The 27,909-nt window shown below is 39.4% G+C and overlaps 2 protein-coding genes and 1 long non-coding RNA gene across 8 annotated transcripts; 2 read left to right on the top strand and 1 right to left on the bottom strand.

The window, feature by feature from the left end:
* Positions 1 to 15,169, top strand: LOC124304097 (regulator of G-protein signaling 11). Of its 5 annotated transcripts, none has more exons than XM_046762129.1 (16): positions 1 to 854; positions 2,501 to 2,721; positions 3,339 to 3,435; positions 3,520 to 3,570; positions 4,266 to 4,375; positions 4,688 to 4,804; positions 4,928 to 4,999; positions 5,213 to 5,407; positions 5,477 to 5,652; positions 5,760 to 5,833; positions 5,943 to 6,072; positions 6,191 to 6,412; positions 7,260 to 7,514; positions 7,730 to 7,786; positions 10,327 to 11,229; positions 12,254 to 15,169. In XM_046762129.1, exons 2-16 carry the CDS (start codon positions 2,650 to 2,652, stop codon positions 12,312 to 12,314), a joined length of 2,592 nt encoding a protein of 863 aa, XP_046618085.1. In that variant the 5' UTR covers positions 1 to 854; positions 2,501 to 2,649; the 3' UTR covers positions 12,315 to 15,169. The 5 variants fall into 5 exon arrangements, with proteins under 5 accessions (XP_046618085.1, XP_046618086.1, XP_046618082.1 ...); XM_046762130.1 differs by having other exon boundaries at positions 4,269 to 4,375; XM_046762126.1 differs by having other exon boundaries at positions 3,339 to 3,570.
* LOC124304115 (uncharacterized) lies at positions 7,398 to 27,887 on the bottom strand. The gene is made up of 3 exons (XR_006908062.1): positions 27,298 to 27,887; positions 8,669 to 8,757; positions 7,398 to 7,518 (listed from the first exon to the last, which is right to left on the bottom strand). It is a non-coding gene; the product is annotated as an uncharacterized LOC124304115 (long non-coding RNA).
* Positions 22,252 to 27,027, top strand: LOC124304101 (glycoprotein 3-alpha-L-fucosyltransferase A-like). 2 transcript variants are annotated; one of them, XM_046762137.1, is made up of 3 exons: positions 22,252 to 23,028; positions 24,270 to 24,430; positions 24,888 to 27,027. In XM_046762137.1, the coding sequence occupies exons 1-3, from the start codon at positions 22,786 to 22,788 to the stop codon at positions 25,819 to 25,821; spliced, it is 1,338 nt and encodes a 445-aa protein (XP_046618093.1). In that variant the 5' UTR covers positions 22,252 to 22,785; the 3' UTR covers positions 25,822 to 27,027. The 2 variants fall into 2 exon arrangements, with proteins under 2 accessions (XP_046618093.1, XP_046618094.1); XM_046762138.1 differs by lacking the exon at positions 22,252 to 23,028 and adding an exon at positions 23,793 to 24,186.
* Positions 27,888 to 27,909: the final 22 nt, after the last annotated feature.

The raw sequence follows: 27,909 nt of genomic DNA on the forward strand, positions 1-27,909 counted from the left end.
GTCCCCGACGAGCCCCGAACCAGGGCGACGGATCAGTGACGTGTGGAGGTGATCAACGTCGTCGGGTGCTGGCCGACGACATCATGTCTCTTGCTCCGGCGGCCGCAACCTGCCTCGCGAAAATCGCCACCCGCGTATAATAAAGGGCCGCGAATTAACCCCGTCAACACTACGCTTGCCGTACCCCGCGGCATCCGCAGACCAGGTCGTCCGGAACTCGCCGCGTCCCGTTATCAGTGATCGAGAGAGACACCGTAGAAGCTCCGCGGATTCCGCGGGCCAGATTACGCGCGCCAGATCCGGACCGAAGTCTAGTTCCTTACCGACGAGGCACCGCAGGGCGGAGTTTCGCCTCGCGGTAGCTGCTCCTGTCCCTTTGCCCTGCTGCAGGCGGCCCCCAGTTGCTTCACCGTGTGCACGTAATATAAGCTGTGAGAGCGCGCGCAATGCCGGGGCTTTAGCCTTCCTTACACCCTGCAGCGCAGGGGTGCGCGGACACGCGTGATTTCGTCGTTCCGTCGTCTCGTTTCGCCTTCTTCGAAACTCTGACTCTCTCTCTCTTTCTCTCTCTTTCTCTCTCTCTCTCTTTCTTTCTCTCTCTTTCTCTCTCTTTCTCTCTGCGTAAGACACACGCACACGCAGGTATTCCTGCTGCACAAGCTCGCGTCTGCACGTAGGAACGGTTATAGTGCAGGTATATATTGTAGTATTATGCTGTTTTTCGCCGACTAACTCGACACCTCGATTATACCCTCGGGAAAGTGGCGCGTTATCAACACCGAGGAGGGCCGACGGGCCCGATGTCCTGATCACCGAAATTTTGCCGATGAAGATTCACTGCCTTCACTTTTCAAGTGAGTATTATACAAATATTCGTGATTAAAGTGTAAACTGCAATCGCGGTTGGAGATATTTCGAGGGAATACCTCGCCTCGTAGTACGAACGGAGTTTGACCTCGAACTTTGAAGGACGTTTACGTCTTTGGATTTCTTTCCTTTCTCTCGTCTGCTATTCACAGACATATCCGCATGCGGTATAAATGGGGTTTGCGAGAGGAACCGGAGCTATACTACGTATATACTCTGATCATGGCTGAGAGGAAAATCAATTTTTTGCAACTGCACGATCAGAGGCGTGAGAAAAGTCTTCTAATGGTGCAGCTGATCTTCGGACTATACTGTGGATTTTACTGTCTTGCTGCGGGAAAATCATCGCTCTTGAATGCGGACGGATACGATCTGCGGCTTTCCGTGTTTTGGTAGAACAGGCTACTGCCTTCCACCCCCACCAGATTCATCTGAACTTATCCAGTTCAGGTCGGTCGGGTAATCGAGGCTATATTCCAAATACCACTCAGTCTCCGAAATTGCATCTTCCCCCAAACTTCTCCTTATTCATCTCTCGACCCTTTATTTGTCTCACACTGTGTTTCTTGATCAACTGTCTTTTCCGCTGCATAATATGATCACTGCTTGTGCCAGATATTGTACCGAATTCTTAATATCACCGATGAAGAAGTAAAATTTATTTTGCTCAACATCAATTTTAAAACCACCTTATGTGTATCGGTGCGATAATTAATGCCTCGCAATTCATATAGAGAGAAAGGCGTTTAGAACAAAAAACTGACGGTAATGATGTACACTTGTAAGTATTCACAGGGTCTTTGCAGCGAAGACGGAAGACAATTTTGATTTCGTCAGATACAAGTATGTATCTCTATTATTGCACCAACACGTTGACACAAATTCCCAGTCCAACTTTTTTCGTATATTCCCTGCACTAGTGAAAAACAGTAGGATTCCAGGGTTGCGAACCTCACGGATATTCCCACGATTCGCGGTCACGCACGCTATGAATCGAAGCTAGACACGAAGCCACGTTTAAACGGCGATACTTCCGTGTTCAGGTATAACGGGCTCACGTCATCTGTGCATCTCGATTTGTACGTAGATGAAAATTATCTCGATAACGGATACTGACTTCCTGTATGACACGCGGCATAGATTTTAATCTGGAACATGTATAGTTTCTCATACCTGACCACATTAACGATCAGCATTCGTTTTTCATTATTCTTCCTGTCGAAATAGCTCGACAATGATGATCCAGGGAGTCGTGCAAATGCTGAATTAATCGCATTTTTCCGCATACGTTTCAAGATTGCATATCAAACATCCTGTTAACTCAGCTGATCTTGGCCGCATGGTTCTTAGTGTGAATTCAAATGAAGGGGGACCTACAATAAGAGAGACAATAAATAGATTTGATAAATTCATTGATTAGGTACAATATACTTTGACAGAATTATCCATAGTGAGGATGTAACGGAATCGATATCTGCGGAGTCCATTCGTTCGTTCGACGATAAGAATGGCTTATGCATGGGGGGAATCAAGACTTATGGAAACAGCGTACCTTTGCAAGATCCCGGTTAATGTCCGAGCGACCATAACGAGTACAATCACGGCTGGATACGTGTGACGTTTCTTCTTTCAGTGGGCGTGCGGGGGTGACTGGAGTGATGGGATGGGGCCAGAGCCCCATGGAGTTCGGGTAGACCCGTCTCCGGCCCAGCTCCCCAGCCTCCTCCGCAGTCGTTGTCTTCACTGGCCCTACTCGCGACGCAGAGGGCCGCCTCGAACGCGATGGAGGCCGCCGCTGCACACCAACAGAAGGAGAAGGACCCGTACGTTCACAGGCCGTGTGCCTTTGACAAGGTACAAACAAACCCATGCTCCCGTCCTTACGCTGCAGGGACGATACACGAGTCGCGGGAAACGGCGCGAGTTCCAGGCCTTGCCTACAATCATGTCAAACTTTTCGCGCGACAACTTTTTTTCCTTTATTGACATGAGGGTATAAGATGCGCATCGTTTGTCGATACTGAAGAATGCGGACTAAAATACGACTTTGGGGAAGCTTTGATTGGCATTCGGTTTCGATACTTTAAAGCACACCTTGTTATTTGAAAATTATAGTGTTTACCTACCATTTGTGGTCACATATATTGTAAAATTCTGTATACACTTGACGGTTGCGGGTCGAAATATCGAATGTTACTGAACGAGCTTGGACACAAATTTTGAATACTTGGTACACCTTATTGTAGGTAAATTAGTGTTTCAGTAAGTAGATCAAAGCACCTCCTTACCATTTGTGACCATGAATATCCAAATACCAGTAATAACTGGCACTACGGTGACCATGACCGGTGCATTTCGTAACCTTTGTAAAAGTGGAATTGATTCTACCAAAGTCGACTCGCGCTCTTCCCCGTGATGTCGCAGTGCGCCGGGGTATAAATTGCTTCCCTATCCGTGGTTTTGTCCTGCAGATGGAGGGGCTGGTGCGGGAGATGCAGGACCCTGAGAACGGGGTCCCCGTGCGCAGCCAGAAGCAATTCCTCACGTCAATCCCGTCGGCGTTCATGGGTGAGTGTCGCCGTTACCTTCGCCGAGGCGTTAGCGTAACCGGCCAACAGAGCCAGGACACTACAGGATGCCTGCGTGTTGCAGGTTACGACCTCGTCGAGTGGCTGATGGAGCGGCTTGCCATTGAAGAATCAGGTACGAACACCACCAATATCGAAAGACAGAAACACGTACTACGCCATCAATGCGTGTAGGCTGGCTGGAATGGCTGTGAGCATCCGCTTCTTTTCTCCACGCACGCACGTCGCGATCCTGCAGTGCTGCTGCAGCCGCTGCTGTTCCGCATCTCCGAAAGCATCTCGCATCCACCTCCTTCTTCGGCCAATTTGCAGACTTCGGCCATGACTAGGACCGATTCCGCTTTCCGGCGATTTGTTTGTTTCATTTTATCCCTCTGGCTCGACGTTTGCGTCTTAATTTCACTGTCGGCGCTGCAAATAATCGCATCTTCCTGTCGTACAACTGCAGGCAGAACGATGCATGGAGTTGCTGATTGCTACAGTAACAAGACACTAGAGATGCATCGTGCAGACACGATAAAGACCGGGAACTTGAGAAAACTCGAATTCCTGCACGGCACTCCCTGAATTGTTTTGTCAAGTGTATTGCAGTTGTTTAGTAATTTAGCAATTCCCGTGTATGTATGTATGTATGCATGTATGTATGTATGTATGTACATGCATAGATACATTTGACCTCACCACGTGATAGTGTGCAACGCAAGAGAGAAGATGTTATGTGGATGAAGTGATGTGTTGTCGAGTGCAAGTTGATATATTACGGAAATTGAGTTACCTCCAAGATATGAAAGTATATTGTTATGTTGACAGTAGAGGCGGTCCATATTGCTAATCAACTTTGCCAGTACGGTTACTTCTTCCCGGTGAACGACTCCAAGACTCTGACTGTTAAGGATGACAGCTCTCTGTATAGGTTTCAGGTACATTTCGTTGGTTTTTTTACATTCCCCTCCTCCCACTATCAACTTCTGTGGTGAAACTATTCTCTGTCTGTAACTTGGCTGTAAATTGTAAATGTTGCGGAATTGAGAAATTGTACAGAAATGGCGACAGCAGAGAAAAAAATTCACTCCGCTGCATGTGGCATGAAGTGAGATCATTTTTCATCGATTTAAGAGACTTATGCAATTTATTGAATCCTCGAGTAAAAACGTTTTTCCGTATCCCACGATATTGCATCTCCTTCTTATAACTCTGCATACTTGAGCGAATCTCATCTCTGACACATACAGACTCCATACTACTGGCCATGGCAGCATAGAACACCCGATAACGTCGAGTACGCGATTTACCTTGCAAAACGAACCCGAAGAAACAAGCAACGGCACGCACTCGAGGACTACGAAATTGTATGTAAATCCATCACTATACGTGAGTTCTAACCAGTCTTTAGACTTTGATTAAAAACAAATATACAACACATGTCACCGATGTTCTTAAGAATAATATTAATATCAATAATTATACTGTAGGAGGCACTGAACAGTCTACGAAGGAATTTACAAAATAAATGGGACTTGATACAGCAGCAGGCAGAAGAACAGGTGAGAGCATATTTAGTATCGATGAATGTAAGAAAAATCGCGCTGTCTCTTCTTGACGTAGAAAGTGAAAGAAAATGGGGAGTAAAAAAACTCTCAGGTCCCGCGCAAGAAATAACCCATGTCAATTGAAATTAATTACCACGGCTAATTGTGAAACAGGTCTTGATTTTCCATCCAAGTTTTGTCTTTATCCGTCCCTCCTTAATCCTGCAGGTTCGACTGTCGAAGGAGAGGAAGAAGGGTGACAAGATAGTCAGCGACTCGCAGGAAAGAGCTTTCTGGAGGGTTTACCGACCGCCACCTGGATGCCTCAGCAGCCTTGAGGTTGTCCCTGTGCCGACACGCGGTCGTCCCGGTGCTCCGCGTCCACCGCCCCGGAAACGAACGCTTGCCGATTTGCAGCGCGAGGTGAGTGCTTTAAAAGCTCGTTAAAAGTGTTAACCAACATGTTGAGAATTCGTTTTTCACTCTGCCCAGGTGGAGCTGCTCCGAAACAGCTTGACGCGAACGAGGATCAAGATGTCAACCGCCATCGAAAACCTCAAGAACCATTTCGAAACGTACACGGAGTACGACCCGATGATCGTTCAGCCGCAGCCTTCGAATCCATGGATCACCGACGACCAAATTTTCTGGCAACTGAACAGCCCACTGTTAGTGGATACTCGTTAATTTCATTAAAGTATACCCATGTTGAAACAGTGCACGGTGCAGGCGGTGGGTTTCGATGTTTCTCAAATGATTTTTTGTGCCCTTTCAGAGTCGAAGTACCGACGGAAAAACGAGTTAAAAGATGGGCTCTGTCAATGGAGGAAGTCATGTCCGATCCAACCGGTGAGCAGTGTCAGGATAATATTTATAGTTATCGTCAAGTGAATTAGAATTAGGTATAACTCGTGTTGCAGTCCATTGTAATCTCGATACGTTGTATCTGACATTTCAGGGTTGCTGGAATTCACGAATTATCTGAGGAAGGAATACAGTCATGAAAACATAAGATTCTGGATGGCCGTGAAGGACCTGAGACGGAGTTTTCAGGCCCAAATACCCGTCAAAGTCAACGAAATTTACGAGTTCGTAAAAGCTTGATTTTCCACTTCTCATGTTACGGAACGAAAATATCGAAAAAACACTTACCGGGTGTAGTTTGACCAATACTTAAACGTACTCTGTTTTTTCCCCTAATCACAGGGAATTCCTTGCCGCCGGAGCACCGTGCGAGATAAACATCGACGGTAAGACGATGGAGAAGGTACAGCAGGAGATGAAGAACCCGACGAGATTCACGTTCGACGCTGCCGCGGAACACGTGTACACTCTTCTTCTAAAAAAAGACTGCTACCCCAGGTTCATCCGGTCCGAGCACTATCGGCAGCTTCTGGCCGCCGGAGTACAACCTCTGCAAAAGAAAAGGTACCACATTATGCACTCTACTCAAGCTCACTTTTCTTCGGACAATATGCATAGTGTGAGGAGTTACATGTGCTGCAGCACAGTTCTTCGAACGAACCAATAGAAAAGATCCGCTAGTCGACGTCACAACAATCCAGTCAATTCAAAACTGTTAAAAGAATCCGAGATGGATTGGAACGTCACGCATAAAACGTTGTCTGAATTCTTGAATATTTTATTGGCATCGAGTCAATTGGATGCGAGTCAACGCGATGCGTGACCCACCACGTTTTTTTATACGTTTATCAACGTTGCAGTTGAAGTTATGTTGTATTTTGTACGCGGGCATGCGCCTGCGCTGTAAGCTCACTATGACTTGCCGTGACGTCGATTAGCGGAAAACGCGAACTTGTACGAAAACTGGTCCTCTATCGAGCACATCTACCTCCTTACACTATGACAATATGAATGCTAGGATGGTCCTTGAAAGGTCATTTTTGAATTTCAACTGACTCGCTCCCCAAATCGGCTCCACCGTATAGGATTCGCCATTTTGAATTGACAAATTTTCAGTTCAGATTCGTGATCAGCACCCCAAGAAACCCCCCCCCCCCTATACCAAATTTCATCTAAATCCGTTGAGTAGATTCGATGATGCACCCCTGAAAGGGTTGAATGGAATCCACCCTCTTTGGGACACGGGTTAGAGTTGAGATAAAAATCTGAAAAAAATTAGGGAATCACCATTGAAACATGTGGAACCGATTTGGGGGGTGCGTCGGATGAAGTTCAAGAATTACTTTCTTAAGGACCACCCTAAATTGTATACATATAGGCGGATCTAACCTGTCGAGTGACTTCTCCGCAGGTTCTTCGGGTTCGGCGGTCAGGCAAAGAAGAAGGCTTCCTCGACTTCGGTTCCGACTTCCGGAAGCCTTCAGCAGCACCAACAGCAGCAGACCAGCGGCGGCGGGGCGGCTGGAACCGGAAGAAGACGTGGAAGCGATCGGAGTCTTTCCGGCTCGGCTCACGAGCTGGCGATTTGCGGGATCAGGGACATCGCGACTGCTCCTCGCGTACCGCATTCCCACAGCCAGTCCAATCTCACCGACATACCGTACAGGTATCTATATCAAAACGTGCAAGATTTACAATTAGACACTCGCGACCTTGTTTTAGGGGCTTTTTAAGCTTTTCATTTCAGTCCTAGGTCAATTTTAGTCACAAAATTATAATAAATATATATATATATATATATAGCACCGGAGATATAATTTTGAGAACATTTTTACGGACAAGCGTAGGGTGGTGGCTTGATTGACGGTTCGGTATTTTCAGGGGAGATCTGGCTTGTCTCGTAAAAATCCCAGCCAGGCCTAACCCAGATGATTTTCAGTAAGTCCCTGGAAATGCATCATCCTTTATCGTATACACATATAATTTTTTTGTCGTGCATATACCTATAACGCTATAGAGGCTCGGACTGCGGTATAGATCAGAATCTCAGGACGATTTTTTACACATGACCTCATAATTGTAACATATTACGACCTGTGATGTGCAAAAGCGATGTATACATGTAATGAAAATTAATTAATTACGCAGTCCGCGCTCCCAGTCATGTTATACGCACCGCCAGATCTTGTAATACGTATAATTGTTATACCTACACTATTGAATCTCTCTATATATATATATACTAAAAACTATAATAATTTTTACATCTTTGTTGCTGTTGTATGCTGTTCAAGTATCATAGTCCCCTTTACGTATAAACTATGTATTATCCATATACTCTATTTCTTTGATATCAAAATTTGTGTAGGTATCCAATTTCCTCGATTCGACGCTGCAGTTTATATTCGCATTACGTTATCTACTGCTCACGGTGCTGATATGCCATAGAAAGTTGTAACATTCTTTGCTCAATATCCTTTTGTGCGCGCGCGCGTGCGTGTATGTGTGCGTGCGTGTGTGTGTGTACACGTGTTATATATCTTACACTTTCCGTGTTCGTTACTAAATATTCATATGCTGCACTGCGTGTTCCGTAATTCCTCTTATACATACATTATTATGTAGGTAGGTATACGTATTCCTCAGAGATATGGATCATTATGAGATCTTGGTACACTGTGTGAGAATTTACTATTTTCTTCCTCAATTGGCACTCTCGTTACATACGTTTATATACCAGCATATGTGTATAGAATTTATACCTGTATATATAGATATACCTACATGTGTGTGTGTGTATATATATATATATCTACTTACATTCGGTGTGTATACCCTTGAGCTCGTTTCACGGTGATCGCAAAAAAGTGCAGGCGTTATAGGATGACTCCTCCTGGTTTGAAATCTTCCTGGAACAAAGAGGAGATTGAGTATTAATAGTGCATGATCGGCATTCGCCGTATAATAAAAGTATTGGGTATAATTTAACACACTGGAGGGTCCATTCACTCGGCAATCAAATGAATGATTTCAAGTCATTATATAACCCAACGATTTCCAATTACTTCAGTTATCTAGGTTGCATGATTTGCAGTACTCTGTATCATTTTGACGACCGAGTGGATCGAAGTTCAGACTGACCGTTTATACGTGATCGCGAATGATAAAAACTTCCAGCAGGTCGGAAGTTCCGAGTGGCCAAAACGTTCGGACATTAGACTTTCCAGAATTTCCAGACTATTCAGTCAGTCTGAACTTTGAGAATTCTGAATTTTATTTCAGTTATAATTCAAGGTCCTTTGATTTGAAATGTGCAGATTTTTAACCCTCGAATTCGTGCGACTTTCTCGAGTGAACCACCCCTCAGAGGTACAACAAAACTCGTGTTACGAAACGTACAGGGTGAATAGCTAACGGTCGAATTGTTTTACGCGCATGAGATAAAATTCTAACCCAAAAGCAGTTGTTTTTTCAGGTTGACCAACATGTTTGAGGATACATACATCGCGGCGACTTGTCGTTTGAACTTATGACGGTTGGTCAACCTGACAAAACAACTGCTTGTGCTCTAGAAAATTCGCGCATGCGGATTGGATCATTGACCGTTGGCTATTCACTCTGTACACCATCTGTACACCCAAATCAAGAATTGCTTAAGAGTGGTAGGGAAAAGAAAAGAAAAGATACCGCGAGTAGCTTATGAATTATAGTATTATAGGTATGTATAGTAGTGATATAACGAATACTTCATATTTTGGTTGGAAAAATGGTGAAAATAGTATCAACTAACAATAGGACAAAAAACATTACTTTGATAATGAACTTTTATTACGAAAGCTTGTCTTCACGTTCGAATCACACTCTAGCCTCAAAATTATTTGTTTCTGTTATCAATTTATCGTTAAATAATCAAACAAACAATCTGCAGAGTTCAGATCAGCTCGAAAATTTTTGGAATAAGATGCAAACGGCGCTAATGTGTGGGTGCGACTCGCACCGTGTAACCGTCGGTCAATCAATCGTCGACTTTTAGCGATAGAGAAATGGCGCCAGATTTAAAAATGTACATACGTTCGCATTTGCAAATACTTTTAAAAATTTACATTCGTTGCATCGCTAATGTACAGTTTGGTTACCACCGTGCGAAGGTGAAGCTAAACGCCGTTGGCGAATCGCCGATTTGCAAAAAGTGCTTCAGCCTGTTAAGATAAGTATCGTAAATATGAAAAAGCCGTTAACCGGAACGTTTTCACCATGAAAATGACGACCGCGCGTAAGAACCTTTTGCAAATCGGCATTTATCTTCGGCGTGATGTAGTAGAACCTCGTACGCGACACCGCAACGTTTTGTAATATTACACTTGCCCCCCGACGACATTACGTATAAACAAGAAAAGAAATCGGAGCCCTCGTGCTTAGCTCGCTATTCGCCAGACCAAAGAAAACTATAAATCATGTAATAAAGTTCGTGTTGGCAGGGATGCTGGCGTGTCGGGATCGGCGGCGGTGGTTCGCCCTACAGACGACGTTTGCCCGTGGGACGCGGCCCCGGGTCCAGTTCCGGGCCCGAGCTCCGAGCGTCCCGGCGATCCGGGAGGGGGGTCGTCAGCGTCGGTTGGGACCGCCGCCGGCGGCGGTGAGGCCCTAACCGAGGCCCGAGGGGCCTCGCGGAAGAACTCGTCGCAGTTCGACTCGGGCAGCTCATCTTCGGACGTTAGCGTTGCGGTCGCGGAGGCGGCCGAACGTCTGCGCCGGTCCTGCACGTTGCAGCAGCAACAGCAGCAGCAGCAGCAGCAGCAGCAGGTTGCCGGGTGTCCACGAGGTTCTCGAGGGGCCAGTGTGACCTTCGCCGATACGAGTCGAGCCTCGGTCTCATCCTCGAACGAGTACTTCTCACCCCAGCGATCCTTCGACCTCTCACATTCGGCCGCAGCACCGCAGCTCGAGGAGACGACGGAGACGCCGATCGGGGTCGTTGATACTTCAGAGGGTTCGATCAACCCTCGCGGTGGGGTTCCGGCGATGGCGCCGGTGATAAGCATCAGTTCGATAGTCGGCGAGATTCTCGCCGAGGAAACGCAGGGCGCCGTGAATATTGACTGCAAGGATATTCGGGAGGAGAATTCGACGGTCGAGGATGACGTCGTCGTTGAGGATGATCGCGAGGATCGCGAGGATCGCGAGGAGGGAAACGAATCGCGAAACAACGCGGCCACACCCCACGTCAGGATCGAAATCGACGGCGAGGAACTCGCCGAAGACGCTCAGGTTGTTCCTGTCTGGGAACCGGACACTCAGACACAGGAATCTACTCGAGCTATACCCACACCCATGGAGCAGCAGGACAATAATGATAACGAAGTTTGCCCGTGGGAAGACGAGTGAGTTTTATCAATTTTTACTCTATCGCGTTGCGGAATTTCGTCAATTTGAAACGGCGAGTTTTCGGTGAAAATTCACAACTCGGTGACGGTGAAGATGTAAGAAAACTGACGTTGTGTTTATGTTCGAATGATTTAATGGCGTTCAAGCAGTACCAGAGAGACAGGAACGTATATTTCTAATGTTTGAATTGGCAGACTGCGAAAATTTTGCTTCGTTATTCCGATACCATGAATCTGAGGACTGTTTCACAGAAAACTCCCCGGCGTAAATTCTGATTAGCTATTATACCTAAATACATATACCGATATTTAGATGTTTTATATATCCCATCAGAGTAAACGTATACAGTAGGGTGGTTCATTTTTCAACCTTTTTTTTTTAAGATGCTCCTCGAAAAATTTGTAACAAATAGTGAACAAAAATATTTCCGTCAAACCTGATGGAGGTAGGAAAATATTTTGAGGTCGCTACCAATTATTGTAATATTTTTTATTTATTTTTATGTCTACACCTTGCGTACTTATATATACATTAGCTTATTCTTTTCGTATCGTGGTCCAATTAATCATTGTTCATAAAAATCAGTACTGAAAACGAAATCAGAACATCAAGGTAATGCGACACTCCTATTTCGTTAGCAAAAACTGTTAGCCAAATTTCTCCGAGACGATTAATCTTTCGGATAAAAGACGAGAACATCGATCTGCGAAATTGTTAGTAGCATATATTTTGCTGTTGATTGGTGAACGATTAATTGGACCATGGTACGAAATAAATAAAGTAATATATACAAAAGCCCGTAATGTGTAGACATAAAAATAAATAAAAAATATTACAATGATCATTAGCGACCTCTAAATATTTTTCTACCTCCTCTAGGTTTTACAGATATTTTTTTTCTCAATATTTGTCACAAATTTTTCGAGCAGCGCCTTGATAAAGAATATGGTTAAAAAATGAACCACCCTATTATACAATATACCCATAGACGTCGGTTACATTTCAATTTTTATGTTCCAGAGAAAATTGTCGAGTGGATGCTACCTACGTTAAAACCTACTCGACATTGGGCTATCTTTAAATCTCTGGCATTCGTAACTATATCTTCTGTATTAATATATATATATATATATATATATGTATATATATATACACAATATACATACATGTGTATATTAATATATGAATACATGACATACATTATTGAATAGTTATAAATCTTCGGCGGACATGCCGAATTTGACGCGTTCGCTATATTATTGAAACTACATAAAATATTATAGTATAGTTATTTAACACACACACACACACACAAACACAAAAACACATACCAGTCGTACATCATCTGTGATGTATACCTGGTGTATCTTTTAAACCACATCGAGAAGCTCAAGTGCCCACGTTATACGATGTGCACGGAACGTATTTCTCCCTTCCTCCCTCCCTAATTGCATCGTTTTTTATTTCATTTCAATGATTTTTCATCAACTTTACATCATTATCAATTTCGTACACGCACCTATACTCGGTTGACGTCGGTGAAAATTCGTGAGATCGATTTTTCTTCGCGGAGTATGAATAAACGAAAAGAGAAAAGAAACTGAAGAAGTCGGTAAAATAATGCCAAGGCCGCATGTAATTTGTAATATAATCATGACGGAGACATGGTGAAAATTCTTTTGTGTATTACTCCCCTTGAAATCACTAATACCTGTATTTTTATTATTATTATTATTATTATTTATATTATTTATATATATATATATATATATATATGTATATGTATACACGCATACGTTTGTGAAATTTCTTCTTAATCTCGCAAGTTCGAATTTATACAATAATGATGATATTTTGAGAACAGCTGCGATTACATAACGTACGTAAATTATAATGCTATACGATTGCGGAGTTAAAATCTTCGTTTCCCCCGTTACAATATAACTTGCAATTGATTCATCGTAATATTTTATAAGCACACGTTTCTTATCATTGTGTATGATACACAAAGCGATTTACTTGTCGCAAAATACGATTATTATACAAATTATACATAAGTATATGACGACTATCGTTGCAGTATGTATTAGTAGTAGAAATAAGCTAATCGTTATAATCGTGTACAATTAAGAGGTGAAAAAAAAATAACAATACTTCGTCGCCTATAACGTATACCGTGTATTCGATACTTATAACACACAGTACGTACGAAAAGTATGGGAAAAATTAAAAAAAAAAAGGAAAAAGGAAAAAAAAACGGGAGACGAACCCGACGAAAAGAAAAAATCCCGCGGTAATAATTCCATTACGGTTTTTTTTTTTTTTTTTATTATTTCTCCCGCTTTTTTCGTATCTGAGGTATATGATAATTAAGTCACACGCAAAACGCACACGCGTATCTTTCGTATCGAAAATTTGAAAAATTGGATCGACGCGAGACTTTGATCGATAAGTGTGAAATATCGATTACTATACGCACACACACATATATATATTGTATATATATATATATATATGTATGCGATTGCAATACGCGATATAACGTAGTATGCATAGGAAGGCGTTTGCACAATTTTTTGTCCCAAAGAAAAGGGTAGAAGTTAAGACGATGTGAAAATTTCTACGTTGATAGAACGAGAATAATAAAATTCTACCAACAATCGTGCGTTTAGAAGCCCTTTTGAGAATTCTATTTAGACGACGCGCGTTATTTCTCTGCATGTTATATATGTGTATAAATATATATGTATATACACATATAATTAAAGTTTCCCACCGCAGGGCTAAATATCTAATTATAAAACTATATAATATTATATAAACATGTATGTATATATATGTATATATATAGATATGTGTGTGTATATATATATACACGTATATAAACACATTTGTTCCATGTAAACGTAACAACTACACGCTTTCGAACTTGAATGTTAATTGTTTTTTAAACATTATTATTGCGAAGGTGCGCTCCGTGGGTGCCTGTCAATTTTGAGCCCTATGACCTCCCCTTCGGATCGCGCGATTCCCTACTTTTCCCTCTTGGTAAAATTTAAGAAATACGCTGAAAACGCACGCGCGTTTATCATATAATTTCATTACGCGTATCGGCATGAGTTTATTAATATTAAATTAAACACGTTAAATTTTATATTCACATTGACTTCAGTCTGTTGTCTCAGCTGCTCGTCGAAAAATTCTTTATCGTCTATTATTATTATTCTTATTACTATTATTAAGATTATCGAATTAATGTCTAAGTCTTTTTTCCTTTTCGTTGTAATTAATCGAGTTATTTTATTTGTTTTTTTTTTTCGTTTCTCGTACATTTTCAACACGCGTTTCGTGCGAATTCGCGAACGACGAAAATCGAACGCGACATCTGGTGCCGATATTACACATGCCGCATAGAAGTATAATTATCATATTTAACTGAAATTCCGTATTATAGACATATGTACTTGTATACTTGTAACACGATCGTTACATTATAATGCTGAAATCAACGCATTCGTTGCAACAATACACGAAACTTCGGCCTACGTTTATTATATTATACTTATTGTTAGATGAGAATATAATGTATGATTAAATACGTTAATTTCCGAATTGCCATTATTATTTATTGTCGATACTGTTGTTACCATGTTTTTTTTTTTTTTTTCTGTCACCGTTACGCTTATTGCACCCTAACTTATTATATCGCATACCGTTATACCTATTCTACGCCTATTACCTACACCTGTATCACACGATCTTACATATATATGCATGTGTCTTCGGGTAGATAATTCGTTATATCATATCTAACCAAACTATGACTCATTAATTGCTAAAACTATACTACAATGAAAATCGTATGTTATACATTATATTATGCAATGTATCTGAAATTGTATAACGTATTACCTGTGTAATACCTGAGATAAACAACAACAAAAAAAAAAAAAAAAAAATAACAACAACTATACGAACGTAGCGTATATTTAAATACGGTAGGATGGTACAATATATATATATATATATACATATATATGTGTATATTATATAAGCTTAGTTAAAATCGTATCGGCGCATGTCGGGTTTTATTGCGCGTCACGCGTCTTTGTACCACGTTATGCATAGATAGAAAAATATACTAAATTTACTATAGTCGTTGGGCACATAGTATAGGCTGTTTCAACGAAACCCGCATGTGCGATTTAACGAGGATGACAAAGAGGGAGCAAAAGAAGAAAAAAAGATGAAAACTACGGAAAACTGAATAAAAGAAAAAAAAAAAAATAAACGAGAATAACCCTGTTAATATGGAGTATAATACACACATGATATATTATTCAAAATGTGTACGCGTAATATTAGTTCGTTATATCTGACAATAGCGCGTATATTGTATCGTTATTCGCTGAATGTATATACACACACACACACACACACACACACACACACACACACACACATATATATATATATATATATGTTTGTACGTATACACAATATCATAAACGTTTGTCACTTATGTAGTCGATACATATTAATATGTATGTATAATGGGGCATCCTGGAACTGCGACTGCCCCAGAGCCTGGAGCCCTTTACGACGCAAGCTTTCATCGTAAAAAACTTTCAATCTTTCAAACGTATCGCCTCTAATTAAATTCAAATACACATACCTATATTTATATACATGTTATTATACTCCGCTAAATGTATATTCGGCATGTATCGCATGATTATATTATACACGAATCTTCGAAAGCCGCACCTTTATTCCTTCGCAATGAAACTAATCTTCAATTCTTTAATTTTTCTTTCTTCTCCTTTACCATCCAAACATTTTTACACGTCTGTATTTTCAATTTCACCGAATCTTCGGACCTCGTTGGCTGATATAATTTTTTTTTTCCTTCTTTTCTTTCCCTTCGGTAGAACTCCTGTAAATTCGAACTATTCAAATTCCACTCTCCCTAATTCGGATGGGAAGTTCGTCTTTTCAATGCGCCAACTATAATGCGCAATGCGTAGAGCATGCGCAAAAGGCGACAGGTGAGGGTAATCCGTAAATTCTAATTCTCATAATTCTCGGCCGCGTACCTTCGATCGTAAACGAGTTCCACTGTAATATTATTATTATTATTGTTGTTGTTGTTGTTTTTTTTATTATTATTATTATATATATATACATACATATATTTGTCATCGTTCTATCACATGTGTAGCGTATGAATATGCCGGTAATACGTATAAACAAACGGACATGCACGGTGTACGCGTTTATATGTATAACGTGCTGATTTTAAAATACCGCATATAATACGTGTATATAAATATACGCATGCACACACACACATATATATATATATGTATATGCATAGGTATACTTAGGAAAGGGTGAAGCTGGTTTCGCTCTCAGTAACGAAATGCGTTGCATTGCACGTATGAATAAAAATGTATCACGGACACTTGAGTTTTACACCCGACAATTGTCTTTAATTAACGTATATATATACGACGTTACGTTAAATTTGTACACATACACGTATAGTTGTGTAAGAAACGTCGCGTCGGTTTAGAAAAAAAGAGAGAGGGAGACAAGTGAATAACAATTAATTAATTAATTATAACCACTGCTGTTATTGCATTAATTACGTACTCGATACTTATTACTTATTTGTATACTACAAACGGCCGTATATCTTGATTTTTATCTATACCAAAGCGTACATATTACCGGTATTATTATTTTTATTATTATTATTATTATTACTATTGTTGTTGTTGTTGTTACTGTTATTATTATTATCACGTTTATTATTTATCATTATCATTAAACACGCCCTCAGAGATGAATTTCGATAATCTAATAAGAGTTCAATTGCGCAGCGTTATACGACGGCACGTATCATAGTTATGAATAATGGTAGTCTTTGATTCGTTCGATTTGTTTGTTCGTAAAACGCGGTGCATATGATAATAAAATACAATGAAATTGGTATGTCATACTAATATTACACACACACACACACACATAATACGCGTTGTACGATAAAATCATAATACGTTATTAAATATAATTGTTTGATGAAACTTTGTTGGATTTGACGAGCGCAACGGCATCATCATCATCATCGTCATCATCATCATTATTATTATTGTTGTTGTTGTTGTTGTTGTTGTTGTTGTTATCGTTGTTGTTATCGTTGTTATCATTATTATCATTATTATTATTATTATTATTATTATTATTATTACTACAACCAATTATTATTAATTTTGCACATTAACCGATATTTTCCGAAATCTCAGCAGCTATATTGTAATTCTCGAAAAATGTGAAATTTATACACGAGGATATAATACGTTGTAAATATGTTAACAACGACGTAGAATATATATATATATATACATGTATTTGAAAAACAATATATATGTATATATATATGTATCCAGTCAACTCTTTAATATTATGTATGTACTATAGTTGTTATTGTATCGAGGCTGGAGTTTTCTGTAAAAAAACATATTTTTGTGGCGCTTGATGAGATATATTATAGCTGTTCGTTAAATGTTATCGTAAAGATGAACGGCATATTCTGTAATACCTGCATGAATTTGTTGATTATACAATTATGCATTGTAGGCAAGGTGCGGTAATTTAACATAGTATAACACGATTATAATATATAGCCGACGATATAAGTATATATGTATACCTACTACTACTACTACTACTACTACTACTACTACTACTACTACTACCTATTTGTAAGCATACGCGGACGAAATGCTGATATCAAACCCTGTACGACGGTGAAACTTTGTTAGAAAAATATGAAAATTAAAGGGAAAATTTTAAAATGGATAAGGTGAAAGATAGCTGTTAGTTAGGAAAGTGAGTCTATAAATGAGCATAATTCAACGTTACAAGCTGCCAGCTATAAATTATACCTAACATTATACATTGTACGAGGCATTGATTAATTCGTTTATGAAAAAAATTGAAAATATGTTGTAGTGTTATATGTATCGGGCATTCCGTGACATCTCGATCAAGATTCTACGTCCGTGTCTCGGATTGGCTTTACGATTTTTTTCTACGGAAGTATACGTGAAGAAAAACGCGATCGCAATTTTTTTCACAATTTTACCACCCGGCGTGTCTGAAGTACGATTTAAAAACTTGGAAGAAATAGGTAAAATCCACTTGGTAAAACCTGAAGCAATTCAGAAATATATTACAAACTGTAACAAATTTTTTGACATCTGTTAGTAGACGGTGATTTCATAACTTCGAAGGATAAATAACAAGAACGATTTGAAAAAAAAAAAACCAAATTTTTTGTAATATTGGTTTGCCTTTCTGATACAAGAATGAACGTAAAATCTCATTATAACATCGATCTGAACAGACATTATTCGGCCCATATTACAACGAGCTTTTACGTTCATTCTTGTGTCAAAAATTTTCTTTCAATCAATTTTCTTATTCATCTTTTAAAGTTATGAAATCTCAATCTTCTAACAGGTGTGAAAAATTTTTCCTCACATTTGGTGAGATTCTACTGAATTTTGTCACTTTCTACAAAGTGGGTTTATTTTTTACAAGTTTTTCAATCATCCCTCAGATACGCTGGGTCGAAAAATTGTGAAAAAAAATTTCTTTTGCGTTATTCGTCATATACTTCCATAAAAAAAATTATAAAACGAATCCGACACATTGACCGTAGAATCTTGATCGAGATCTCATGGAATATATATATTAGTGTATATAGGTATACACTGATACCATGTGTGTAAATCAGTTACACATAATATGTGAAACGATTATAGAAAATGCGAGGCCTAATAATAATAATATATGAATTTCTGAAGCTGAATATCTATATAATTATTTGAATAGTAATACGAATATTATAATACATACACTACATATGCATATTACGTATATACATAGATAAACAATAATGACAATGAATGTATGTATAGTCACACCGCATAAATATTTGATAATGTACCATTATTTATTGAAGTTTAGAAGTATATATCGCAGCAATGTATAACGCTATACGTATAAATACACACACACACACACATACGTAGAGACGAGGGAACGTTCAGCATATTACAGGTGAATGAATATACGTCGCGTTTTTATCATGCAGTCTACGAACAATATCAAAATATATAATGTTTAAGATAAAAATGCAGGTTTTAGTTTTGCTTTTTATTTGGAATTATTTTTTCACAGTTATCGTTAATTTATCGACTCATTCGCTGCTCAACGTTCACTTTCCTCTTTTATTTTATAACGAAGAAACTTGTAAGCTGGAAAGATTTCGTTCGATCGAGCAATTGTCGATAATCCGATCATCGGTAGTATCAAAGTTTGAAAATCTTTTTTAAAAAAAGAAACAATTATACGTACGGTAGAAGTGAATCTTGTTTTTTTCGCATGTACGAAAGTGTAACTTCTCAGTTCGATTGTAACAATAACAACAACAACAATGATAACGATAACGATAGTGACGAAGAAGATCACGAATGGCAAAAATGAAAACGATTTCGATTAAAGTCCAAAAATCCCTTGTAACGTCGCATAAATGAGCGAAACGACGAAACGTAGAGCAAAACGGAAAAAAAATATCAAATTAAATATATGCAAAGCGACATTGCAAAATATACGACAAGTTGCATGCTTTTCGCACATGCGATACATTATGCCTGTGTCTGTGTTCCATCTTTGCTGCATCTAAGCTCTGATTTGATGGACGTTAACTGTCCGTAAAAAATTGTTTATACATCTACAAGCATAAATCTTTATCATCATTTCACATTACGCAAGTTAACAGGCGAGAAATGTTGTAATAGCAAGTTTTTTCACTTGAAATCTGATCGATCGATTGGTCCATTGATTTGTACGTCGGTGGATATAAAATACGACAATGATTAAATATTATTATTGTCATAATAATTATCGTTGTTATTGTTATTGCAGGTAAGACGAATTAGTCGTAACATCGTTAGCTGGAACTTGGCACAAGATCGAGATTTAAATTCCCTCCCGAAAAATATTGTAATCACGCGGTATTTTTACCATGCCTAATACTTGGTATCTAAAATTTTTCACGTTGCATTTCGTTCCCGCCGTTTTGCGAAAAACAAGTTTATTTCGCTTTAGCGACCCGCACGGTATGCGGTACAGCGTCATTTACACTCTGCATACGCACAATCGTAAGTGGAAAAGAGACACACACACGGAACTTACTCATACACGTGGTAGCTGATATAGCGGAGCTTTAGTGTATATAGTTTTGTAAAGTGTTACTAGTCATTGACGATATAGGTTATAGATCGAGACAAGCAAGTAGGTATATTATAACGAAGTACCGCTGCTGATTGACGTGTTAAATACATACGAGAAGAATAATTTAAATTCGTTTCCCCGAATGATAATATATTAAATTATCTAGGTATAATTGTTGGTGGAATATATATTATATATATATATATATACATAAGTGAAGAAACGTAAATTTAACCACGAGACAAGTTATATACATGTATATATATATATATATGTGTGTGTATATGTATATACATATATGCATGTATATTAATCATATTATTATTGTAAGAGAAAATTCGTTAATATATTATATAATATAAATATTATAATGTAAACTGTCACTAGAATGTCCAGAATATTAAATAACATAGTGCCATTGAATTAATATTATACACATATTACAATATGTATAATAATCGTCTATTCGTCAGTATTTTTCACATACATCGTGTACGATTATTTGTAATTTAAAAATAAGTGAGATGTTTGGATAATTCGTTCAAACTTGAGCGCAAATCGATTTTCGAATCTCTCATACGTCGTACAGCGGCGTGTGAAGAATATGTTCGAGTTGTCAAGAGAAAGGTTTACACGTAACACGTGTTACGTATTCATAATTTATAGTTGGCTATACAGACCGATTTTCGCTTAAAATTTTTATTAGTAACGATTTTAAAAGTGATACGTTATCATACGTCTTTGACTTTATCGATTACAAAAAAGTATATTGACTCGGTTACGGATCAAGGGACGAAAGTTTACCGTTGCGACGAGTGTGAAGTTTGCGCTTGAGTAACACGCGCGATAGTTTTTTTTTTTTTTTTTTTTCACAACAAGCGAATGAAAAGTGGCGATTTCTTCTACCCAGGGACGAAAGTTGAGCAATTGTGAAAGAAAAAGACACACACGTTCGTTTTATACATATATTCTCATAACTTTTTCATACCGATAACGATACGAAAGCAATTCGCATTTGAACCTAAATCATGTGGAAACGATAAAATTTCATTGACGTTTCTGGCGAACGGTTAAGCCGTGGAAAGTTCAAACTTTGCGAACCTTTCAATCTTATCAAATACTGCAAGAGGTAAAAATTTCTGACAAGTCGATTTTACAACGTCTCGTTGATTTGTTGACAGTTGGTAGACTTGCTCACACATTACTTATCTACGAGTTGTCGCAATCTCCGAACAGCGCATGCGCGTATCTTATCGTTATATTATCGTCCCGACAAACTGCCACAGAAAGCCTCACCTTTCACCCGCATGCGACGAAAAGTTTTTGTTTTATTCGGTCAATTAGCAGTTTGGCGATTTGTTTGTCTGTTTCTTTTTTTTTTTTTTTCTTCCTCTTCTTCTTGTCATTTATTCAACCGAAACAGAAACGAGAGAAAGTTGAAGTAAAAAAAAAAAGAAAGAAAAAAACGATACGGCGGAAAATTCGCGTTTTTTTTTTTTTTTTTTTTTTCCGTTTCTTTCGTATCTCATGCATGTAAAAATGCTGCCACGTGTTTCGGTGACGAGTCGTACATCAGCTCTGGATTTCTTTGCTTCGTTCTCGCCATGCAGAGACAAAAAGGAATAAGAAGAAAAAAAAAAAAAAAAAAAAACCGCTACCAAACAGAGAAGCGAGCGCGCCGTTTTAAACATGTATATATATACACACACACACACACACACACACACATACGTATACATATTACTTATCTATAAGTTATCGCAACCCGGTGAAACGTGCAACGTATTACTAACACTTCTGTGCGCATAGAAAATGGAATGCGCGTGTGTGCGTGTGTGTGTGTGTGTGTGTGTGTGTATTGAAATGTGTGCTGTGCTACGTATACGAGAGCTCGGTCTGCATACTGCGGCGTTATTATTGGCGTTAATTTTTCAGCCCGCGATATATAGAAACACACAGAGAGCCTGTTCACCGTTGTGTCTATTACGTGTTCGTAGTTTAGATAAAGAGGCAATCGGTCTGCTCGCCTGCATCCACGTATATGCTGAGAGATCAATTTTTCACTTCCGTTCCGCCCTGTTACCGTGCTGCGGTTTTCTACATCGAAGGAAGGAAGACGAAAAAAAAAAAAAGAAACAAAAAAAAAAAAACGAACGCAGCAGCCCGCGTTAAAATTAATCGACTATATCCGCCACGTGCAGCGGTGACACTTGTGTTTAACGTATTTATAACAAAGTGATTTAATTATGATCCGTTTACCGAGGCATCTGCCGACCTTAATTATTCTAACAGCGGTTAGCATGTTCGGATTTTATTCATTAAGCGTCGTCCTTCGCGGCGCGGGAAACCGTATCGTCAAATTATACGACAATTATAACGTGAACGTCGAGAGGTACGATCGGCTTCATGGACCGCCGATCGAAAGTCGAGGATACGAATTTGAGACGAAACCGATACCTGTTAACTGGAGGAACCTGTCCGCCGACCAGGTAAATACAATTATCGCATACTCGTTGTATCCGTGGCACACTTACAATGCAAAATGGCGTTGTGCGATCCACGTGAACGTTTTTCTACATATTTATATAAATATGTGTACGTATATATGTATATATATGTGTGTGTGTATATAGGTACATATAAATGTACGTACGTGTAAAGATGACTTGATTTGTTGCACGTATAAGGTTGCATAACTCCTAAGGATGATGGTGGAGGAATTCGTTATCTCGTTATAGTTCATGTTTTTCTTTTCACGAAACAATTCGCTTTTCGAACACGTTGTCCGACCGTAACGTCGTACCGTGTACGTAAATCAGGGTGATCGTTAATTTCTAACATATACTCTTCACCGACCCTGGAATCTATAAAATTGACGATGACGAAAAAATAGTTTGTGAATTGTTGCAGATTTTTGGCTTTGTTGGAAAGGTTGCCAAAATCGTCTTGAAATTGACGAAAAAAATTATTTGTTTAAGCAGCCTCAATTTTAGAGCAAAAAACGAAGTGAGCTGTAGTTCAATTCATCTCGATTGGTTGTGAAAATGTATTTCACGGTGTTCTTGTCACATTACAACAGGTATAAACGTTGAAACGTATCGTACGTAATTCATAGGTTAGAAAATAGACGGGGAGGAAAATTTACAGCGCGGTGGGTTTTAAAATACTTTTAATTTGTCAAACTAGGGGACAAATGAAATTTTTTATATTTGTTTTTTTTTTTTGTTATTATCGAGTAAAAAATGGAAAAGAAAATGAATTAAACGATAGTTTTTTCTTCTGTCATAGGCGAAAATGGAGATTATTCAACAAAAATGAATTGACTAATAGTTTTCTGCTTTCTTAAACGAAAATTGGGTATTTTTTTTTAAATCGATTTCAGCACCCTCTCCGATCATGCGAAAAGTTTCAAATAATTCACACACTGTTTTTTCGTCATTATATACATGTGCATGTCGGAGATCAAGGACCATCCCAATGTAAAACGAGGCTGAAGTTAGCAACGTTGACGTAACGAAACATCAGGAAATAAATCATTATTACGTAATTTTAGAATGACTTTGAAGTCGTCGGGGTTTCAAAATAAAAGAGTATATTCTCTTCTTCGTGATAGTTTGCGAAATTTCAGATATTACCAAAGGTGCAAAGTAAGCATTTTTCTTAAACGTGCATTGGTAAGTAACCTTAACGACATCATCCTCATAATGTGAGCATCTGTATAATCATTCAGGTTCACAGTATGTCCGCCCTTGGTAAACGATTGCTATCCGTCGGCGATATCAGCGAGGTAAAAAACGTCCCTAAAGATCCTGCAAAGGAGTATCTGATAGTCGTATGGAAGCACGGACCGTTCCTAGAGAGAAGACACCTCAAGCATTTCACCAACGATGCGTAAGTCATTATTATCTAGTTTTTTTTTTAACCCTTACTTGCCACACTTCTGTAGAATCACCCACTTGCTAAGAAAGCGACAAAAATTTTTACAAAAAATAAACTATCGAACATTTTTTACTTGATTGTAAAAGTTTTTTTTAGAACATATTGAAAGTCTACTTCGAAGGATCGAGTAGTTAGTATAGTCAGAAATTAAATTCAAGTGTACTAAAAAAAGATGAAATACAGAAACGGCTATTTTTACAAAAGCATTCACAATTGGTTTTATTTTTCAATACCAAGGGTTTGAATTTAAGGAAAATACAGCCTGGGGTGGTCTACACCCCCTGGGTGGCAAGTCAGGGTTAAACACAAAGTTCTTCCTCTTCTCTACGACGCTCCGTATGTACAATAAACAAGCGTGACTACGATCACAATAGCGCTAACGACGTCGTATGTACACTCCGCACAACAGATCATCGCCGTGGGAAGATTGTTCGGTAAATAATTGTCGACTAAGTTACGACTCGGGTGACGTCGAAGAAGCTGACGCGGTGCTCATCCACCTCCACAAGACGACGGGGGTAAAGGATTTGCCGGATAAAGTTAATCCGGAGAAAAGGATGAAGCAACGCTGGGTTTTCCTCACCGACGAATCACCCCTGCACACCTTCCTAGCCGGTGGCCAGAGTATCTCGAGTTACAACGGTTTGTTCAACTGGTCCATGAGCTATCGGATGGACAGCGACGTCCCCGTGCCTTACGGCCGTACGGTGATGATGATCCAGCGAAACTCGAGCACCGATACCCAGAAGTACACGAAAGCCAAGACCAAGCTGGTGGCGATAATGGGAAGCAACTGCGGCGGGAGCAACAAACGATGGGATTACGCAGCCAGGTTGAAAGTGGCACTGGCCGAGAGGATGGACGCTTATGGTCGCTGTCTTAAAGGTGATACGAAAAGCTGCCCGGGACACTTTACCAAGGACTGCGAAGCCCTGGACGACTACAAGTTTTACCTCGCCTTTGAGAATTCTAACTGCAGGGAGTACCTTACGGAGAAACCATTCTGGCACGGATACCATAAGCATGCGGTACCCGTGATCATGGGGGCGTCGAGGGAAAACTGCAGGCAATTGTTACCACCGAAATCTTACATACACGTTGACGATTTTGCCAATCCGGCTACCCTAGCCGATTATCTCTTGTACCTGGACACCAACGACCAAGAATATTCAAAGTTTCACGCCTGGCGGAACCAATTCGATGTACTCAATGAGCACGGATACTTTCAGAGCACGTCTCGGCATTATTGCCGGCTATGCGAAGCCCTCAATTACAACGATCCGAGCGTCAAGGTTTACAACCATCTCGAAGATTTCTGGAGCAAAACGAAAGACTGCTGGTGATGCTTTGGAGATGTGTTATGTTTTTAGCTTCCTTTCTTTTGTCCACCCTTATTTCTTAACTTATACGTTAACTACTGCGGCCAGTTATGTACATGCCAAAGAATATTATCGTCCTTTAGTATGTAAGCAACGTATTTGGCTAGGGTATTCAACAGTCAAATTAAAGTTAAATTTTTTATTACTCTAACATTTCTTCTGTATCTCGGGGTCTACAGTATCAACGTTTATGTTCTTTGGTTATATTATTTTGTACATGCCAACGATGAGCACAACTCGATGTAAAACGAATTGGTGAAAATCGTGACTTTCCAAGCATTTGGAATACAAATGATGTATAGTTGTTAAGCGAAATGATGTAATTTAAGTCATTTTGATGATCAATGGGATGGGGATAAAGCTCTTCATTTTCGTCTGCGTTCATATTAATAATTGTACAATGAAAGAAATTGATTCTGCATCAGAATCAATCCTTTTCAATTTTCCAATTTATCTGATCGGTTCACTGCACGTACGCTTTTTCAAACTATATCAATTGGTAAAAAAAAAAAAAATTTGTCAAATCCTCTTTCGCGGATTTGTAATCTCTAAAAAATGTATAATTCTAAGTTATACGATACGTATCGAGAACATATGTATTCATCGACGCTTCTGTGCTCGAATAATCGCCCGAAGCGTGCGAACCCAAATGTAAATAATGACAGCAGGTACGGGTATATGTATAAGAACATGAATTACCGAGGTCAAACTGTGCGTGTAAGATATGTAGATACAAATATACATTTATGGAAATATAGCAGAGTCAATATTTAACGCAGGATATCTACGTATTCAAACTTTTTACCCTGCAGGATGTAACGAATTGAATTTGAAGATCTTATAAAGACACAATAAGAGTGGAGAGAGAAGTCGGTTGGATAGGAAATTTTTGTCGGTAAGAGAATGTCAAACATTCATGTCGGTACATCGAAATATCAGTAAGAGGATATGAAATATATCTATTGGTAAGTCAATTGTTCGTTCCAACAACGCAGGATGTATTATATAGTACCTTGAGCTGTTCGTATACGTATCTACAAGAATATGTTTCGTCAGGTCAATGATGCGTTCTTTTGTAGATTTGAAAAAAAATTTTGTACGTAGCCCATCGAAGCTCGGCTGCGGCCCGACCGAAACGCATAAATATTAATAAAAAATCATTGATCATAACCTGATAAAGTGTTCCTGTATATCCAACTTCTGGTCACGATAAAGTCGTCTTATAGATATGGATATTTCGCTGTTCATTTGTTAGCACGCGACTGATGCGAAGTTTGCAGCGGCTAAGATGACTACGCTGAATTGCCTATAATTAGGAGTTCCCTGTTGTGGGTTCACGAAAATTTATCGTATAGCACTTTTTAGCATAAGTTGAAATAGAATAATTTAAAAAGTTCAATGTCAGTAATAAGCAGGATTAATTTCAGTCATGCTACTTACTCGAGCTGGATCGTGAAGATCAGCCCAGCCTCGATGTCCGTAGAAAATTCCCAAGAGTATCACGGAATAAGTTTTATATTACCGTGAAAATAACTGAATTTTATCTTGTCTCACGATGGTTCGTTTATTGTGGATCCGTTCATTGTATCCTGAAATTACCGTGTGGTTCACAGATACGAACGATGTCTGTTGATCGATTGTACGCTATTGAAGCCCACCACTCAACGACTTCCAAATACGAACCGAAATACCGCGGTCACACTGCACATTTCTTTTACTCCGAGAAGTGTAGCGAAAGAAGAAAAAATCCAACGATGCGAACAGCACGGGCATATTCGACCGTTCAGTTGGCGGTAAGAACTGGGAAATAAAATGTTTTGATTGGCGGAGGTTGTCAATATGGTGGCACACCGATCACCGATTGTTTATTAACTGCAGGGGCGCCGCCACCCGCAAATCCCGCCAAAAACCGTCATTGAAATTTAAAGATGAAGACATTGCCGTAAAGGGTACGCTCAGAAAAAGAGAAACGTGAGATGTACGAGTGTCATAAAATTGCCCATCTTGCGCTGTTAAGGGTATGTAGTACTCCTACCCTTACCGTCCAACCAC

This window comes from Neodiprion virginianus, chromosome 4, assembly GCF_021901495.1.
Source record: "Neodiprion virginianus isolate iyNeoVirg1 chromosome 4, iyNeoVirg1.1, whole genome shotgun sequence".
NCBI classification, from domain to species: Eukaryota; Metazoa; Arthropoda; class Insecta; order Hymenoptera; family Diprionidae; genus Neodiprion; species Neodiprion virginianus.

Excerpts from the sequence above, each read along its gene's own strand:
- LOC124304097 (XM_046762126.1), top strand. The coding sequence starts at position 2,650 with ATGGAGGCCGCCGCTGCACACCAACAGAAGGAGAAGGACCCGTACGTT. Across the intron at positions 5,408-5,476 it reads TTGCCGATTTGCAGCGCGAG|GTGGAGCTGCTCCGAAACAG; the intron begins GTGAGTGCTTTA and ends CACTCTGCCCAG. Across the intron at positions 6,413-7,259 it reads CAACCTCTGCAAAAGAAAAG|GTTCTTCGGGTTCGGCGGTC; the intron begins GTACCACATTAT and ends ACTTCTCCGCAG.
- LOC124304101 (XM_046762137.1), top strand. The coding sequence starts at position 22,786 with ATGATCCGTTTACCGAGGCATCTGCCGACCTTAATTATTCTAACAGCG. Across the intron at positions 23,029-24,269 it reads GGAACCTGTCCGCCGACCAG|GTTCACAGTATGTCCGCCCT; the intron begins GTAAATACAATT and ends ATAATCATTCAG. Across the intron at positions 24,431-24,887 it reads AAGCATTTCACCAACGATGC|ATCATCGCCGTGGGAAGATT; the intron begins GTAAGTCATTAT and ends TCCGCACAACAG.